General features: G+C 49.8%; 1 protein-coding gene across 1 annotated transcript in view; it reads left to right on the forward strand.

The window, feature by feature from the left end:
• The first annotated feature begins 267 nt into the window (after positions 1-267).
• Positions 268-19716, forward strand: part of SARDH (sarcosine dehydrogenase) — a 121780-nt gene continuing 102331 nt past the window's right edge. Inside the window, exons 1-5 of the mRNA XM_048512185.1 lie at positions 268-320; positions 9259-9587; positions 12207-12385; positions 15003-15182; positions 15969-16092. Of these exons, the coding sequence (XP_048368142.1) occupies positions 9518-9587; positions 12207-12385; positions 15003-15182; positions 15969-16092 (553 nt within the window). The 5' untranslated portion in view covers positions 268-320; positions 9259-9517. The remainder of the gene's footprint in view (positions 321-9258; positions 9588-12206; positions 12386-15002; positions 15183-15968; positions 16093-19716) is intronic.

Below are 19716 nucleotides of genomic sequence, written 5' to 3' on the forward strand. Positions count from 1 at the left end.
GGCTGAGAGAGCGGAGTCGCAGACAAGCTGTTTGTGGGGAAGAGGGCAGCCTCCAACCGAGTCTTGATCCCCGGCATGAGAGTTCATCTGGGGAGAGAGGGTTAGGGTTAGGGTCTCCCCTGCCCCAAATGTGCCCCCACCCCCCCCCCGCCGGAGTTGGCCCCCCCCCCCCCCCGAGAAGGGCTGGCGGGATCGCTGCTTCCGCAGCCCCGCCCCGCCCCTCCGGGCCAATGAGGGTTCAGCGGGCGGCCACCTCCCCTCCGCCAGGCTGGAGCTTCCCCGTCGGGCTGGCAGCGGGGCCGTGGCCGGAGCAGCGGCGGGTGAGGGGGGCGAGGGGCGCGGGACCCTTTGGGCAGCAGCCCAGTCGAGCGCCGGTCTGGTGGCAGGGAGTCCCGCGCGCTCCGGGGTGGGGGGTGGGGGGCGAGAGTCTGCAGGGGGCCTCCTCCTCCCGTTCCCGGCGCGGAGGGCGGGCAGACCGGGCGGGCGGGAGGTTGCGGCGGGGCCAGGCTCGGCAGGCAGCTCGGAGCCGGGAGCCGCTTCCAGCCGGGCGCGCACAGCGGCTGCGGACCGCCGGCCTGATCTGCGCCTGGCGAAGGGCGACTCCCCGGGCCGCGCTGGGAGGATCTCGGGGCGACCCTTCCCTGCACCCAGAGGCGTAGCTACCATGGGGACATCCGGGGACAAGTGCCCCGGGCGCCACCTTGTGGTGGGCGCAAAAATTGCAGGTTCGTTAGTGGCTTTTTCTATTTTTCAGGGTTTTTCCCATTTTGTGGCCTGCAGGGGGCGCAGTTTTTAGGCTAGCAGCACCAAACTTTCAGACTATTGTCAGGTGACTCTCCTGATGATACCAGGTGTTTGGTGTAGTTTGGTTCAGGGGTTCCAAAGCTATGGGACCCCCCAACATGGGTCACCCCATACTCCTCTATCTCCCATGGGAGCTAATAGTAAACGGGGCTACCATTTTGAGGGTCCATAAATCCTTTGGATCCCCTGAATCAAACTCTCACTCAAACCTAGGTGGTACTGTAAGGATAGTCTTCCTGCTGATACCACTCCAGGCTTGGTGCAGTAGCTCAGGTTCCAAAGTTATGTGGACCCCTCAAAAGGGGTGCTCCATCCTCCATTGTTTCCAATGGGAGCTAATGGTAGATGGGGCTACCCCTTTGAGGGTCCATAACTTTGGGCTTCCTGAACCAAACTTCACTAAACCTGGGTGGTTTAATCAGGAGAGTCTTCTGAAGATAGCCTAAAAGTTTGGTACTGTTAGCTTAAACATTGCTCCCCTGACAGGCACCCTCAAATTTTCCCCAGGTTCTCTCTTTAAATCCACCTCCTTTGGAGTGGATTTAAAGGGAGAATCTGGGCTCCCTAGATTAGTAAAAAAACATTAAAAGTATTGTTGAAGGCTTTCAAAAACCAGATTCAACTGGTAGTTGTGAGCTCTTACAGGCTGTGTTCTGATAGATCTTGTTCCTAACATTTCGCCAGCAACTGTGGCTGGCATCTTTCAGAAGTGTATCATCACAGAGAGAAGTCTGTTATAAGAGAAGGCTGGACACAGTGTATAATAGACTTCTCTCTGTGATACACCTCTGAAAATACTCACAGCCACAGATGCAGGTGAAACATTAGGAATGAAGATACACCAGACCACGGCCACACAGCCCAGAAAACTATTAATAACTCAACATATTGAAAAATGATGCTGTTTGGGATGGGGAATCTACCCCGGAAACAGCATCACTTGCAATGTTGTTTAAACTAGGGAGCCCAGAGCATCCCCTTAAGGTGGATTTAAAAGGAGAATCTGTTTCAGTAGTTTAAACAACATTAAAAGTGATGCTGTTTCAGGGTGGATTCCCCGCCTTCAAAAAATAGCATCACTTTCAATGTTGTTTAAACTAGGGAGCCCTGGGTGTGTTCAGATTTGTGTGTTGGGCCATGTTCTATAATGCAATGGTGACTTTGAGATGAACTGGTGCAAAAATGTTGTTTGGTCGTGGTGGGGGAGGGATGCTGCCCAAATGGGGGGGGGCGCAAAACTCAGATTTTGCCCCGGGCTCCATTTACCCTAGCTACACCCCTGCCTGCACCGCCGCCCCCCCGCCCCCCCCCCGGCAAGGAAGGACAGCCTGGCGGTCTCCGTGCGCGCTTCTCCTGGCCCGGGGCCCCTGCCTGGCAGCTGGCTTGCCTGGCAGCAGGGGAAGGAGGCCGGCCGGCCGTGGGCGCCCTGCTGCTGGTCAGGGTGGGGGGAGCCCCGGGGGGCTTCTGGCCTCCCTTTGCGGCCAAGGGCCAAAGTCTCCCCTGGCTGCCTTTGAGGACAGACGGCTCAGCAGGGCCTTCGAAGCAGCGGCCCCCCGAAGCCTGAAAAAGGGGCCCTCCCGCCGCCGCCCCCTTTGTCCTGTGACTGCAGGTGGGGAGAGGAAGGGGGAGATGAGTTCGCAAGCCCCCTGGAGCCTCCTGGCAGCGGAGGAAAGGGAGGGTCTCAATCTGAACCCCTCTTCTTCCACTGCCTTCCCCTCCCCCGGGGCCCTTTGAGAAGCCGGCGCTGTTGGCATCTGCCCGTGTGGGGGGCACTGGCAGCTGAGCTCAGGGGGCAGTGGGGCGGGGAAGACCACCTTTTCCCTCTCCTCTTGGAGGTTCCCGTGTGTTGGGGACCTTTAAGAACATAAGAACATAAGAACAAGCCAGCTGGATCAGACCAGAGTCCATCTAGTCCAGCTCTCTGCTACTCGCAGTGGCCCACCAGGTGCCTTTGGGAGCTCACAGGCAGGATGTGAACGCAATGGCCTTCTGCGGCTGTTGCTCCCGAGCACCTGGACTGTTAAGGCATTTGCAATCTCAGATCAAAGAGGACCAAGATTGGTAGCCATAAATCGACTGCTCCTCCATAAATCTGTCCAAGGCCCTTTTAAAGCTATCCAGGTTAGTGGCTACCACCCCCTCCTGTGGCAGCATATTCTGGTTGGCAGCTGTAACGGGGACGTTTATATTCAAGGGCGAGGGAGAGAGATTATCCCACCACTAGCCGCCAATTGTAACAGGACGTGTGGCCTACAATCAAGGTTCCCACTAAACTGACCAGTGGGGTTTCCTTGGCCACCCAGAATATCCCAGGCTAGTGGTCAGAGATCTTCTTTTTTTTACTCTGCTGCCACCATTAAAGAGAAGGAACTAGGAATCCCAAAACTGCTGCTGGCTGCCAAATATAATAAAGGATCCCACCTCACATTCACTTTTGGTCTGAGGGGAATGACCTTCCCATATACAAAAAAGGGAGGGAATTCAAAATTGGCTGGGATTCTAGTCTCTCAGACAGGCACTCTTCAACCTCTCACCCACAAACGCAGGCTGGCACGAGGGTAACTTGAACACAACGAATGACATTTATTTTGAAAACAAAAGAGAGGCTTCTTAAACTGGCTCAGAGAGGTACTAACGCTTGATGGTTTCAGAGAGGTTCTTTTCACTTAAAAGTTACAGAGCTTCAGTTGTTATTTAGGTTTCACACACAGACACACACAGGTGTCTCTCCAGAAACGACTTGGCTTTTATACACTCTGCTTTTCCTCCCAGACAGACACTGGTCCTTTCTGATCCACAACCTACTGAATACACACACACACCCAGTCTATGCCCTGTGAGATTCTGGCATACACAGCCTCCCTCTCTCACACTACTCCCAAACTGGCCTCACTGCCTCTGGATCGGGCTTTTCCCAGACTGGTGTTCTACAGGAGCAGGACAGACTCCTGGGTCTGGTCAGTATCTACTGACAAGCCTCTGGCCGGCGCTTCGCTCTGCACCAAAAAGCCAGGGCCTTCCTTCCCCTCAATGGCTTCCTCCGCTTGAGGAGAGTCACCAGAATCCTGCCAGCTGTCTGAGCTGGACCAGAATCCCTTTTCAGTGATAGTTTCCAGCCACCTGCCGCCCCCCTCTCCGCTGGGAAGGCTCCAGGAATATGGCCTCCACGCGGGTCAGGGCCTTTACGGCTCTGGCCCCGGCCTGGTGGAACGCTCTTCCTCCAGCTGTCCGGGCCCTGGGGGACTTGGCGAGTTCCGCAGGGCCTGTAAGACGGAGCTGTTCCGCCAGGCCTTTGGAGGAACTGGCCGCTGATGTGGTGCCCCCCTCCCTGTTTGGCCCTCGTCTGACCCTGACATCTGGGTCATTTGTCATCTTACGGGGCCACCATGCCTCCCTTTGGGGGGTGGGGAGGGAATCTTAAAATTAAGATGCTGGACCCCATTTATATTTTCATTCTCTTGATGATTATTGTGTAATTGTTGCTGCCTTTTAATGTTTTTACTTACCCTGTATTGTTGCTTTTATTTGTTGTACACCGCCCAGAGCCCTTTGGGGATGGGGCGGTATAAAAGCCTCAAAAATAAAAAAAAATAAAAAATTTAGCTACAGTTACAAGCATCAAAGGAAAACAAAAGAACAGGAAAGATCCATTAACATATCAGAGGTGAAGACAGCTTCCCCTCTCCCACAAGCAGGTGTGAGTCCTTGCCCCTGAGTCCCATTCATTGATGTCAGGCCCCATCCTGACACAGGGCCCTGTAACAGAATTGCCAGAATGTGTGTCGGAATAAAGTTGGGCTCTTGGTTTTGTTACCGTGGGGTAACTAGTTGGGGAAATCCTTTTTAACCGGACTATGTGCCTACAGTTTGCTGCTGGGCCTGGCAGCTCTGCCCCCCCACCCCCCCGCACAAATTTCTTCCCACCCCGCAGCCGACCAGTCCATCCCCTCAACCCTTAGCAGAGGCAAAGGTCTGTCTAAACAAAAAGGCAAAAACACACACAGGCCATTGAAGAAGAAGCATATGGATTTTTATTTGAGGTGCTTCCTTGCGGAAAAGAAAGGGGAGTCAGGCAGACTCTTGACTTGAGGAATTTAAACACCTGTCTGTTGATTAAAAAGTTCAGAATGTTATCCATCTTCAGTGTTTTTCCTGGACTATGTCCAGGTGTTTGGTTCGTAGCCCTAGATTTAGTTGATGCTCATTTCCATGTGACGATCAGACCAGTCCAAGTGGTTCACATAGCAGGCACCAACAGCCAGGCTGTAGACCCCCTTAAATGTCTGATCCTTGCCCCTCACTACTGGGAATTAAACAACACATGCCTTCTCCCCATATTCCACTCTTGGGACACACCCAGTATAGACCTGTTAGCTGCAGGGGAGCAAATAAAAGCAGTACAGCACCTGAGAGGTGCCTTTCAACTGCCAGGGATCGGGGACTTAGACTACGCCTGTTCCTGTTAATAACCGGGTCATGTTTAAAGTTCTGGTTTTGACCTTTAAAGCTATTCGTGGCCTTGGACCAGCATATCTACGGGACCGTCTCTCCCTATATCGCCCTTCTAGGCCCCTCCGCTCCTCAGAGGCGGACCTTCTGGTGATCCCTGGCCCAAAAGTGATCCGGCTGGCCTCTACGAGGGCCAGGGCTTTTACGGCCCTGGCCCCTACCTGGTGGAACAGGCTCCCAGGTGAGATCAGGGCCCTGCGGGACATACAGAGTTTCCGCAGGGCCTGTAAAACGGACCTGTTCCGCCAGGCATTTGGCTAGCCGGGATAACACCACACTCCTGTGATAAATATCTGGCCTCCTGTGGGTGCAAGAATGGGGAAGGGGAAACAGTTTTAATCGCCATCTGAATTTTTATAATTTATATATGGTTCTTAACTGGGATTGGGCGTGGAATGGATTTTAACTGTTTTAGATGGACACCGCCCTGAGCCCTTCGGGGAAGGGCGGTATAGAAGTTTAAATAAATAAATAAATAAATAAATAAACCCAGGTCCTATGCAAAATGAGGCTGGAAAACAACAACCCCGCTGCGACCACTCCCTCCCACCTCAGACACCCAAATAGTCTAACTGGAATGCGACCAGGGCATGAAATTGGTACACAACCAGAATTTGTGGTGTTCGGCTTTGGAGCCCAGATTTTCCAGAGCTTCCTACCTAAGTTATGTTGCCTCCGGTCAAGGCAGAAAGAGGACATTAATTCTTAACGATAATGCTTTTGTGTACAAGTTAAAACACAGTTTTGCTTAAGGGCCTTGTGTGCAAGTTGGTGCAGAGCAGCCAAAGTTTGCCAAAGAAACCTGGGTATTCAAGGAGGACAAACTTAGCAGTCTGTCTTCGGAGCAAGGAGCTGGTTTCGGGGAAATCTGGGGCGCTGCAGCGTTCGAAGCCTCGGTCTCTGATCCCCGCATGGCTGAAGTGAGGCATTGAGGGATCCATTCAGAAAGCCTGCTTTCTAGCATTCAAATGAGTTTTAGCCAACAACTGGCGATGTACAAATTTATGGCTTATTCCGCACATGCAGAATAATGCACTTTCAAACTGCTTTCAGTGCTCTTTGGAGCTGTGCGGAACAGCAAAATCCACTTGCAAACAGTTGTGAAAGTGGTTTGAAAACGCATTATTTTGCTTGTGCGGAAGGGGCCTATGTCAGCCTGCAGATTTAACTCTAGTCGTGGCTCAGTTCAGGTGCTCAGCACAGCTCCCAAAATACCCCTAGGACAGTGTTTCCCAACCTTTTCGACGTCACAGTACCCCTGACCTCACTCTTCATATCTCACGGTACCCCTGCCATCCTCCCACCTTCCCCTCCCAGTGCCCCACCTGCCTGCCTGTCATCCCCTTCTCCTCCCAGGGTGAAGGGAAGCGCTGTGGGGCAGGAAGTGGCTGCTGACCTTGCGGCAGGTCCTGCCCCTGGGCCAGCTCCAGTCCTTGCTGGCACCGGTGGAAGACACCGCAAAAGTGAGGCGGGCTGGTAGCGTTGCCGCGGTACCCCTGGGACATGCTCACGACACCCCAGGGTACCACGGAACCCTGGTTGGGAATCACTGCCCTAGGAGCTTATTTTGGAATACCTCAACCTATTTTTTCCTTGAAATCCTGGTCCCCTCTGCCCCGTCTAGGGCTGGGGGGCGGGGGTGTAGATTCTATCCAGAAGTAGGGTACAGTTTATCAATCCAATCCAAAAACCTTTCTTAGGCATAAACCAGAAGTACCATACATTCCAAATACAAAAACAGGATCATTGTTACATATCATGTAGAACATGGATTAAAAATGTAGCAACTGCTTCAGAAATTTCTACATGAGGGCTGTTCAATAGCTTAGACATTTTTAGTTTGTCTGAGAGAAACATAAATTCTAGAGGTAGTAAAGCTCCCAGATCGGTTCTAATATCATTATACCTCGAACAGTAAAGCAGGATATGAGGGATTGAGTCCATAGGGTTGGGACAGTAACGACAGCAACGCTCACTTTGTGGGATGAGGTACAGTTTATTCTCCCTTCAGTTTTATTGGCTGGATGTAGTTTTACTTCCAGAGTGTCATGATCAACCCATTTCTGGTTTGATCCTGCCTTGTCTCCCAGCCGGGATGTGAGATCCTCTTTTGGGATATTTTTTAGTGGTTTTCCGTTTTTGGCCTGCAGGGGGTGCATTTTTAGACATATCACCACAAAGGGGGTGCCCTATCCCCCATTGTTTCCAATGGGAGCTAAGGAGATGGTGGCTACCCTTTTGAGGGTCCATAACTTTGTCCCCACTGAACCAAACTGCACCAAACTTGGGGGGGTAGCATAAGGACAGTCTCCTGATGATACACTGAAATGTTGGTGGCGATACGTCTACAAATGCACCCCCTGCAGGCACCAATGACCTGGTGCAAAAAAATTTTTTTGGTCGTGGTGGGGTGGCTGCCCATGGTGAGGGGGGGGGGCATCCAACTCAGGTTTTGCCCAGGGCTCCAGTTTGCCTTGTTACACCCCTTGGGTACCATCCCGCCTTTGGGGACTGATGGTCAGGGGTGGTGTTGTGTGACATGAGGGCATGACGTGGGTATAATGAAGAGTGCTTTATTGCTTATTCTTCAGTTCTGACAATAGAAGTCGAAATGCTTTTTCCTAATGTTCTTCCATAATAAATCATCTGAACACAGAGCCTTGTTATTGAACGGTCCAGGGATGTGACACAGAGGTCGATTCCATTACTAACAATATAACGCCGCAGGGAAAGGACTTAATTTCCAGATGTTATGGATTGTTGGCGCCATTCCCGCCAGCATACAATTGGCCGCCGGCAGGCTGATGGGAATTGTAGTCCATAACATCTGGAGTGCCAAAGGCTCACCACCACTGGCGCGTTGCAGCTGTGATGAAGGAACCCATTTTCCTGTTTTGCTGTTTACAGCGTTCCGTGCCTGCTGAGATTGGGGCTCACAGAAACAATCCGGGTTGCTGACGTGCCTTCGCACAGAGATGCCTCTTAAAAAAAAAATTCTGGCAAAACATGCATAGATACACCAGCATGCAGAAATGAAACAGCCCTGCTGATCATGCCATGATACCTGTGCAGGTGCAATCTATGTAGATGCAACCTGCAAAAATTTTTAAAAAGGAAATGGGGCCTCCCTGCAACCCGGTTTGCGTGGGAGCGTCTCCAATCTGGGATTTTTTGGCGATCACTAGTTTAGCTTTATTTTGAACACTCCAGGTTAGAAATAAATGGGCAGGCATGTTTTGAGGTGGTGAACCTGTGCTTATCGCTCCCCTGCAAAACCCAGTTTGTATGCCATTCTACACCCGTCTATTTGGTCCCATGCAGAATCGACCAGAGTAAGAGTAAGGAATTCCTAAATAAGTAAACTTTTTAACTTGTTCTGGGCGAGGAGAATAATCTATCAGCAGAGTACCATCTTGTTTTATCATAGTCACTTAGAGATTTATTTTAAACTAGCGGGGCACAGCCACGCGTTGCTGTGGCTTATTGTGGTGAAATGGAAAAGGAACAGTAGCAGCAAATCAATTGCAGAGGCCAGCAGTACGTGCTCATTCAAACACGCAAAACAACATTCTGCTGGGTGACAAAGCACACAGGCAGCCGCATGTCCTTCACTATGGAGCCAGGAAAGGCGCTTTTACTCCGGCCAGGAAACGTCAGGTATGTGAACAGCCAAAAACACTCTCGGCTGTCTGACTATAGTGGCTGGAATTCAGAGGAATTGGCCCAGCAGTTACTGAGGTATACTGTCATCAACAAAAACACTGTTAGCTTTTTATATATATAGATATGTAGGTCCTGATCGTAATCTTAAAGTTCTGGTCAAAATCTGAATTTTTGACCAACAGTTTCTCATCCCTCCCGGCCCAGTGTTGTAACTTACAGGCACGGTGTTTGTACAGAGGACCCAAAGGGTGGTAAGTTTGGATCTCTCTCTCGCCTTTGCAGGACCAGGACACGATGGCCAACCTGGAGACGCTGCAGCCAACAGCCTGCTCACAGCCCGCATTGTCTGGATCTAGGTCCGCTTGTTTCACCGCGAACCAACTCCAGACGTTGAGAAGACGTCCCCTACCAGTAAGACTCCTGAAGGCCGAAAGCAGCCCCCCCAAAGGAAGGGGCTCCACCCATCCGCCCCTGCTTCCAGCAGATACGGGTGGTTGGAGGAGGCAGTATTGGATGCCAGACTGTATACCACCTTGCTAAGATGGGGGTGACCAATGTCGTTTTACTGGAGAGGGACCGCTTGACTTCTGGGACCACCTGGCACACAGCAGGTCAGAGAGTCCATTGACAAGGGGGGAAGAGGGCAGAGGCGTTCCTCCCATTGGGCAAAGTGGGCAGTCGCCCAGGGCGCCACCTTGTGGCGGGCCAAAATGGTTCCCATTAAGGGATTTCGGCTTTCAGTGTTTTTCCGCTTTTGCTTTATTAGCAGCACCAAAATTTCAGAGATTTTTCAGGAGGCTCTCCTGATGATATTACCCAGATTTGGTGAGGTTTGGTCTAGGGAGTTCAAAGTTATGGGCTCCCAAAGGGAGTGCCATATCCCCATTGTTTCCAATGGGAGCTAATAGGAGATGGGGGCTACACCTTTGAGGGTCCATAATTTTGGACCCCCTGAACCAAACTTCACCAAACCTGGGTGGTATCATCAGTAGGGGCTCAAGTGAAGATACTCTGGAAACGTTGCTGCTATCTTAATAATTGCACCCATGACAGCAGGCACCCCCTAAATTTCCCCAGATTCTCCTTTTAAATCCACCCCCTTCCTGCCAACACTTGTTTTCTTTCTTTCTTTTATTCTCTCAATACCTAATAAAGGTTATTATTATTATTATTAAATCCACCCCCTTTGGCATGGATTTAAAAGGGGAATCTGAGGTCCCCAGTTTAAACATTGAAAGTGATGCTGTTTAATGGTGGGGGAGAATCTACCCCAAAATAGTATCACTTTCAATGTTGTTTAAACTGGGGACCCCAGATTCTCCCTTTAAGGTGGATTTAAAAGGAGAGTCTGGGGTCCCTAGTTTAAACACCATTGAAAATGATGCTGTTTGGGGGTGGATTCCAGCATCACTTGTTTAAACTAGGGAGCCCAGATTCTCCTTTTAAATCCACCTTAAAGGGAGAATCTGGGATCCCCAGCTTAAATAACATTGAAAGTGATGCTGTTTCCCCCAATTGAGGGGACTAAACACAACACCATAAAATGTTTTCATAGCAGTAATAAAACATTTTGAAAGCATTTTGAAAATGTTTTTTAAAAAATTATTTCTGCTGTGTGGCATGGCCCATTGCTGTATTCAGATTTGTGGGTTGAGGCATGTTCTATAATGTGATGGTGACTTTGGAACGACCTGGTGGAAAAAATCATTGTTTGGTCACGGTGGGGGAGGGTGGCCGCCCATGGGGGGTGGGGGCATCAAACTCAGGTTTTGCCCTGGGTTCTGCTTGTTTAGCCCATGGTGGCGAACCTTTGGCACGCCAGAAGAGTGGATTCATACTTCCCATCAGCCCCTGCCAGCACAGCCAATTGGCCATGCTGGCAGGGGCTGATGGGAATTATAGTCCATAACATCTGGAGTTCCAAAGGTTCGCCACCACTGGCCTAGGTACACCACTGGGAGCTGGGCGGTTTGTGTGAATTTCATCCCTTTGTCATCTTTCTGGAGGGACGACCACTGCCAGGGGTGAATTTGTCTTAGAGACGGTGGCCAGCAATATGGGCTAGGGAAGAGGAACAGAGCATGGGGGCAGAGGCTTAGCGCTCCCCAAGGGATGTCCTCAGGCTGCACTAGACTCCTCCCTTGCAGACACTCCAGGCCCTGTCATGTGGTTTTTCCATCACTTGCGGGCGTCTGAGGGGTGTCGTAGAGAAGTCGAGAAATTTCCTCAGCTGTCTGAGGAGGCCTGACTGAGCCGGACACGGTTGGAGTATATGCTTAGGACAGGAGATCACAGGGCAAAGAAGCCTGTTGAGTGGGCACAACAAGAGGAGTTCCTTTTGGTGGCTACCCCACATTTAGGCAACGACCTCCTCCTAAAGGTGTGCTGCCCCCCCCAACTTCACATCTTTGTGAGGCAGCTGAGAACAATTTTGTTTAGAACTGCATTTAACTAATTTAGTATTTCTTTACGGGCAGTCCTAACGGAGATTTTAAATTGTGGTCTTTTATGTGTACTCTATAACTGTTGTTTTATTTTCATTGTAAACTAAAGGAGCAGCAGTGGCGTAGGAGGTTAAGAGCTCGTGTATCTAATCTGGAGGAACCGGGTTTGATTCCCCGCTCTGCCGCCTGAGCTGTGGAGGCTTATCTGGGGAATTCAGATTAGCCTGTGCACTCCCACAAACGCCAGGTGGGTGACCTTGGGCTAGTCGCAGCTTCTCGGAGCTCTCTCAGCCCCACCCACCTCACAGGGTGTTTGTTGTGAGGGGGGAAGGGCAAGGAGATTGTCAGCCCCTTTGAGTCTCGTGCAGGAGAGAAAGGGGGGGAATATAAATCCAAACTCTTCTTCTTCTTCTAAACTGCCTTGAGTTATGCAAGGTAGAAAAATAGGTTAAAATATTTTACATAAAGGTTTAGAAGGTTCCTTCAAAAAAAAAAATCCCCTGAGATTCAGCGGCAACCAGGGTATATGTTCTAAATCTGAAGTTTAAATTTTGCTTTCAAAGTGTGAATGCTGAAATTTGAATTGTGGTCCATTGTTGGATTTTGGTGGATGCCTGCATCAACTTTCACCCTGCTGCGTCATGCATTCTGTTCTTATCAATTTTCTAAAGGAAATTTAGAAAAGACGTCCTCCTTCCATGGTGGAGGGAGGAGTTGAGGCCAAATGGCCTCGACCATTTGCTTCAACATACTGAAAGACCAGTCTTTCCTTCTCTTTTCCTTCAGGTCTCTTGTGGCAGCTGCGCCCTAGTGATGTGGAGGTTGAGCTGTTGGCTCATACCCGTAATGTAGTCAGCCAGGACTTGGAGCAAGAGACGGGCCTCCACACAGGATGGATTCAAAATGGAGGCCTCTTCATTGCTTCCAACAAGCAACGATTGGACGAGTACAAACGACTCATGTCTGTAAGCAGCACCCTCCCAACCTAGCCCTGTTCCGGTTCACGCCTAGGTCATCTGCTCTGACCAAAGCAAGGATCTTCTTGCTGGTCTTCCTTTGTTGTACCTCACTCCACTGTCTAAATCTCAGATCTTACAGTCTCCTCTCCCATTCAACACTGATTCCATTTCCTTCCTGTCTCGATTCTTCAGGGCTTCACTCACCACCCTATCTTTCTGCCCTCCCATCTGGTTATTTCTTTGTTTTTCTCCAGTTCCTCTAAGCTCAACCAGTTGGACATCAGCTGCTCCCTTTCAGAGCGTTGTCCTTCTTTTCCTTTCTCCCCAAAGTGGCCACCACAAAACCCTCCTGGTCTGTGAAGCCATCAGCTTCACCCCTCACCCCCCATTCACAGATGAAGCAAAGATGCAGCGAGAGCGATGCCATTTCCTTGCCTCTGTCCCTTGTTCCCCTGTCCCTTGTTCCCCTGACCTCTTCAGTCTTCCCCCTCTCTGTTGATTGTGGGCCCTGGCTCAGTTCACTTTGGCTTCTCCCCACTGTTGGATTTTAGCTTTCTTAGCTCCTTGGAGCAGAGGCCTGACTATTTACTTCTGTAAAATACCCCAACCAAGGCAAAATCCAAAACAGAGGGAATGATTATTGAATAGAGCTTTTGGACAGATACATTTAAGTGACAGCTTTTCTACCAGGCAGTTATTTAAAAGACCAAAAGACTTGCTCTCTGGCAATGTTAGATGTTCTCTATAAGAACATAAGAACTAGCCTGCTGGATCAGACCAGAGTCCATCTAGTCCAGCACTCTGCTACTCGCAGTGGCCCACCAGGTGCCTTTGGGAGCTCACATGCAGGAGGTGAAAGCAATGGCCTTCTGCTGCTGCTGCTCCCAATCACCTGGTCTGTTAAGGCATTTGCAATCTCAGATCAAGGAGGATCAAGATTGGTAGCCAGAGATCAACTCCTCCTCCTCCATAAATCTGTCCAAGCCGTTTTTAAAGCTATCCAGGTTAGTGGCCATCACCACCTCCTGTGGCAGCATATTCCAAACACCAATCACACGTTGCGTGAAGAAGCGGTCCCTTTTATTAGTCCTAATTCTTCCCCCCAGCATTTTCAATGGGTGCCCCCTGGTTCTGTTTCATTCGTCCTTGTCTGAAGCAGGAGAAGACCTCTACATGGAAAGACCTCCCGTTGTCCGTCTCTGTCCTAGCCCTTCCTGCTAAAACGAACGTAACTTTCCACATAATGCCCCATCCCAGAAAAGCAGACTTGACACCTGCACTCTTAACCGCTACACTGTGCTGGCTTCCTCATTGTGTTTCATTGTCAGATGTGGGGATATTGAACATCTCCCATGACAGTAAGACCACAGAGAGGCTTCCAAAACTTAATACTTGTGGTCCATCCAGATTAAGCACTTAATGGTCGAATCCCCACTTGAAATTTGCACGCAGATCCAAACCTGTTCGTGGTGAAACCGTGTCCTCTTCATCGGAGTTTCTCCCTCCCCACTGCAGCAAGCACACAGCAGACACACCTGGTTGCAGAACTCTCAGCAATCGCCACTACCAGGCGAGCTCGCTTTGCCGGTCTCCCCTGATTGGCTGGCATGCCTTGATGGGGTGGGACCTTTTCCCACTGCGGAAACGTACATTGTAGGGGCGTGATCAAAAAAAGCCAGTGTGTAAAAGTTTAACGTTTAACTGTGCAAACAGTTAATTGTTACCTGTGTAAACCATGAACGATTCAAAGTTATGCTTTCGACTGTTTAATGTTTGCATCCCCTTCTGCTGGCTGATCGCAAAAGCGGAAATGAAACCAAGGAAAGGCTGCGCGCGCATCGCAGCGCTGATTGGTTGCCCAAATTCCGCATCACACTCCAGGGCGGGAAACGAGTCAGGGTTTCAACCCTCATCCCTCCCCTCGGATCAGCTCTGAACTGTGTTAATGGGGTCTGTGCCACTTGCAACCAGGTCCTGCCGGAACACAGATTAATGGGGAGAACGAGCACCAGAAATGGAATCTGCCACGCAAGCCATGGGGAGGTCGTCCCTCAAACCTGGTTAGTTTGTGTTCTGAAACCTGGCTAAGACGGTAGTGGGGATTCGATCAATGTTGATTCCTCAGGAGCTCTTTCTGTTCGATTCCCGGCGCTGCCTCAGAATGTTCTGCTGTGATGATTCCCAGGCTGAAAGATTCTGGGGCAAGCTCTAGTACAGTGGTGGTGAACCTTTGGCACTCCAGATGTTATGGTCTACAATTCCCATCAGTCCCTGCCAGCATGGCCAATTGGCCATGCTGGCAGGGGCTGATGGGAACTGTAGTCCATAACATCTGGAGTGCCAAAGGTTCGCCACCACGGCTCTAGTATGTGTCATCCGTTCATGAAGGCCAGGCTTGTTGAGAAATGAGACTGTCAGCTGTCCTGCTTGGAGGGACACCCCCCCCCATGTGAACCCCAGGCTCCCACAGAGTTGGGCAGTCTGGACCAGCTGTCTATCAGAGAAACTAACCATCATTTCTCATATTCTCCTTTGACGTCATACCCCTTACGACCCACTTTGAAACCCAGCTCTTCCATCCTCTCTGTACTGACAGGTTTGCTTCTTTTTACCTCCTTTGCAGCTTGGTAAAGTGTACGGTGTCGAGTCGTACGTTCTGTCCCCTGGGGAAACCAAGGACTTGTATCCCTTGATGAATGTGGATGACCTCTATGGCACACTGTACGTGCCCAAGGATGGCACGATGGATCCTGCTGGGACTTGCACCACACTTGCCCGGGCGGCCACTGCCCGAGGGGCTCTGGTAATGCAGAAAGATGCTGTGGAGGTTACCGTGGGCCTCGTTGATATCAGTATCAGAAGAGGCTCAGTGGGTGAAAACCTGTGGGATGGGTTTCTTACCATGTAAAAAGTCCCAAGTTTAACTGGCTGTTGTGGGTTTTCCGGACTGTGTGGCTGTGGTCTTTTGTTCCTAACATTTTGCCTGCATCTGTAGCTGGCATCTTTAGAGGCCTGTCACAGGTGAAACCTGAGGCAGAAAAACTGCCAGATCACAGCCACACAGCCCAGAAACCCCATAACACCCAGTTGATTCAGGCCGTGAAAGCCTCCCAGCTTTAACTTCCAGTTAAAAGTATCTCCGGTAACAGGTATCCAGATCTGTAAAGATCTCTAAGATCTCTTGCTGGGTGAGGCAGTCGTGGGCTGGAGGGACAAACGGGTGGACTTAATAAGTGGCTACTAGAGCAGACTCAGCTACTAGAGCAGACCTGGGCACTATACGGCCTGCGGGCCATATCCGGCCCGCGGGATGACCCTGACTGGCTCCCCTGCCGTGCTGGGGAGCGAGGCGCCTTTGAAAGCCCCGCAGAAGCCGGTTGCCTTGGCTGCCGGCTTCTGCGGGGCTTTCAAAAGCGCCTCGCCCCCCTGCCTTTTGGCCCGGCCCTCCACAATATTTTCTGTTTCTTATGCAGCCCCATGGAAAAAATAATTGCCCACCCCTGTACTAGAGGGCTTGAATCTCTGCTGTTTGTTTACCTCCCTCTAAGAGGGAAATCATGCAGTTCTTTTCTGCCTCTGCTTCCTCTAGATTATTGAGAACTGCCCAGTGACCGGTGTGGAGATTAGAACAGATGACCTGGGTGTACGGCAGGTGGCAGCGGTGGCCACGAGCCACGGAACTATCCAGACACCCTGCATGGTGAATTGCGCAGGTAGGAAGAAACTGAACAAACGTGCTGCTGGCGTTTGATCTCTGGCCTCGCCTTCGGAGTCAGGCTCCAGAGGCTGTTGCATCAGGCAGGTGGTCCTTGAGTAAATATCCCTCTTTACCCAAAAAAGGAATTCCAGGTCCAGCCTGCTTTTGACATAATCTGGGGCCATCCAAATAGCTGGTGAAACAGGGAAAATCACTGCCGAATGATCCTTGTGCAGAAAGAAAGAAAAAATCCCCTTTAGGTACCAATCCAGTTAGTCAAGGTAGGCTGTAACTAGAGACCTGAAGGCCCTGGAAGGACAAACAAGAAACCCTGGAGATTTTTTTTCTGAGAACTTTTTCGATTTTGCCAATTGAAAGAAGTTTGAAGCAACACTGGGCGGAAAAAACCTTCCTGCGAAATATGCTTTTATTTTGCAGTGAATAAAATTCTGTTTAAGATATGGTTTTATTCACTCTTTATATGAAACAATCAGTTTACAATGTTAGTGCACGCTGTGCACGCTGTAGACATGTTGTATAAATGACTAGCTTTTGTCTACAATTATCACATGATAGTGTTGTGATGGTCACACACCACTGAAGAACTGATTGTTTTCAACGTATTGTGAAGTTCCTTAATATCCAAACATGCTGCTAGCCCTGTCGTGATTTTGTAATACCCTTTCTGCCCAAAAAATTCATTTCCTTTTGCTTACTGCAAAATTTGTTTTGTTGTTTGCAACTTTTTAAACATCTGTTTCTGAGATGTCAGTGGCAAAAACTTAGGCTCATTCCGCACATGCAGAATAATGCACTTTCAAACTGCTTTCAGTGCTCTTTGAAGCTGTGCGGAATGGCAAAATCCACTTGCAAACAGTTGTGAAAGTGGCTTGAAAACGCATTATTTTGCGTGTGCGGAAGGGGCCTCAGGTAGCTTTGGGTGCAGCAGTTTGCATCTCTCTTGAATCACTTTGGTACATTCACAATTGTTCTTGTCAAAAAGGCCTTTATTTTTTTAAATTTTGCAAATATGGCAGAGTGCATCGTTTGCCAACTAATTGTGATACTTTTTATGTTGTCAACATGGCAAAGCAACTATCAGTTCAGTTTTTTAAAGTGAGTGTTATATGTTCAGTTTTTCTTCAAATCGCAAATTTCCTTGGAAAAAACCCTTTAAAATACCTGGAAAATGTTACATATTTAGTTGCAGCTCTTCTTCCCAACATGTCTGTTGCCTGTATGCGGAGCTGTAGCAAGGGGGAACTGCACCCCTGCTACACCACCGCCCGCCCCTACCACGCCCCCACATTGGCGTGCCTGGTGCAAGATCCCCCCCTATCCCCTGGGCACTACACCACTGCCTGTATGCAAGGATGGATCTCTTTCTCTTGTTTCTTTTTTATTTTAACATGGAGGTGGATCCTGTTCCCATCTGAGGTTTGAACTGGCACCCCATCCCAGAAATAATTTACACACACCCATTCTTATGCTGGTGCTCATAGTGAAGCAGCCAAAAGAACATCTAGATCTGGTGCAGGAAAAGAGATTCCACCTAAACATTAGGAAGAACTTCCTGACAGTCAGGGCTGTTCAACGGTGGAACGCACTTCCTCGGAGGACGATGGAGTCTCCCTCTTTGGAGGACTTTAAACAGAAATTGGATAGCAATACAACAGTGCATATTTTTAAAAAATCTTTACAATTTAATGTCAAACACAATTTAACCACTCTGGGAGATATTTTTCATAACAAGAACACAAACCAATAAATAATGCACTCAAATCACAATGCATAGTGTAGTATTAGATCAAGCCGCTTCACTAAACAGTGCTGAGATTCCTCCTAAACACAGATATAAACAATATTTAGACTCCATATAAGATTCCACTAGGCTGATCGCCACTAAGAGCCGATCTCACTGAATCTTCGATGGCCCGAGGTATATAGGGTACTTTCTCAAGTCTCGCAGTCATACCATTCCATGTTTTTCACTTCGGACTGTATTGCTGCGAGCCTTCTGGAGTGCAGCTAGTTGGACTTTGCACATTTGAGTTGTTCCAGCCCTTAATTGTTTAATTATTACAGAGTTTTCCCAAAAACTGGCAGCGAGGCTGACGGAGACGGTGAGCTGAGATCCACTGGCATTGCCAGTGACAGATCTGAGGCCCTTTCTGCACAGGCCAATTAAACCGGGATAAACCCGGGAAAAAAATCCGGGTTGGGGGAGAACTTCACAAGGATCCCAATCCTAACGCGGATCTGCTCCGCATTCCCTCCCCCAAACCCAGGTCTTTTGACAATCGCGTTATGTGCGATTCTTTTGTTTTAACGTGGCTTGCAGCCAGTGCAGAACCAACGGCTGCGGCTGTGAGCCACGTTAAAACGAGAGAATCGCACATAACGCAGTTTCCTGGCTCCCATCTGTGGAGCCATGCAGAGGAAACGAGCCGTCTCATGGGGCGGGGGGTGGGGGGTGTCGGTCCTGTGCTTCGCAGGCATGCAGGGAAACAGAAAAGTTAGCAGTGAAGGGGGGGAAAGTGCCTTCATGTGAAGGCATGCGCCCCGGCCAACGCGCTGACTGTTCACGGGACAGCCAGCTGTGTGAAGTGGCTGGGGTGGGGGATGGTTCATGTAACCTGCCGCACCCCCCCCCTTATTGGCCTGTGTGCCTTGAGGCTCTGGCAGAGTTGCTGGGGCCAGGCTCTGCTTCCTGCTGGCCCCCACTGATCCTGTAGGACAGTGGTGGCGAACCTTTGGCACTCCAGATGTTATGGACTACAATTCCCATCAGCCCCTGCCAGCATGGCCAATTGGGAATTGGCTGATGGGAATTGTAGTCCATAACATCTGGAGTGCCAAAGGTTTTTCCACCACGGCTGTAGGATAGTGGCCTACTGAGATATTTCCCTATAAATTTGGAAGAGTTTAGTGAAGCTGCCCTTCAGTCTTTTCTAGGATCAACGTGCCGAATTTTTTTGCTGTTCCCTCTCAGGGGCTGGTTTTCCAGACTCTCAGCCTTCTTCACCTCTTCGTTTTGAACTTGCTCCAGTTTGTCCTTCTGAAAATGTGTCTCTGGGACTGGTACAGTCAGTCCATCTGTGGATTGCTAATGCCGAGTAGAGCAGGACTATTCCTTTTGTGACTTGGGCTGATTCCGCACGGACCAAAAACAGTGGTGTGAAAACAGTGTGAAAACGGTATAAACCAGTGACGGCGAACCTTTTTGAGACCAAGTGCCCAAATGGCAACCCAAAACCCACTTATTTATCGCAAAGTGCCAACACAGCAATTTAACCTGAATACTGAGGTGTTAGTTTAGAACTCTGAGGCGCATTACTTGGGAGTAAGCTTGGTGAAGCAACTGTGCAACGCTTCGAATGGATGAATCACAATCCTAGGAGGGTTTACTCAGAAGCAAGCCCCATTGCCAGCAACTGAGCTTACTCCCAGTTAAAGGATCATGCTTTCGTTCTTCCCATGAAAATCAGTGGGGTTTTCCACCACACCCCTATGACAAACTCTGTTTGCGTGTGCCCACAGAGAGGGCTCTGAGTGCCACCTCTGGCACCCGTGCCATAGGTTCGCCACCACTGGTATAAACCCTTTTACACCGTTTTAAACCCTTTCACACCATTTTCAC

The sequence above is a fragment of the Sphaerodactylus townsendi genome, linkage group LG12, assembly GCF_021028975.2.
Source record: "Sphaerodactylus townsendi isolate TG3544 linkage group LG12, MPM_Stown_v2.3, whole genome shotgun sequence".
Taxonomy (NCBI): Eukaryota; Metazoa; Chordata; class Lepidosauria; order Squamata; family Sphaerodactylidae; genus Sphaerodactylus; species Sphaerodactylus townsendi.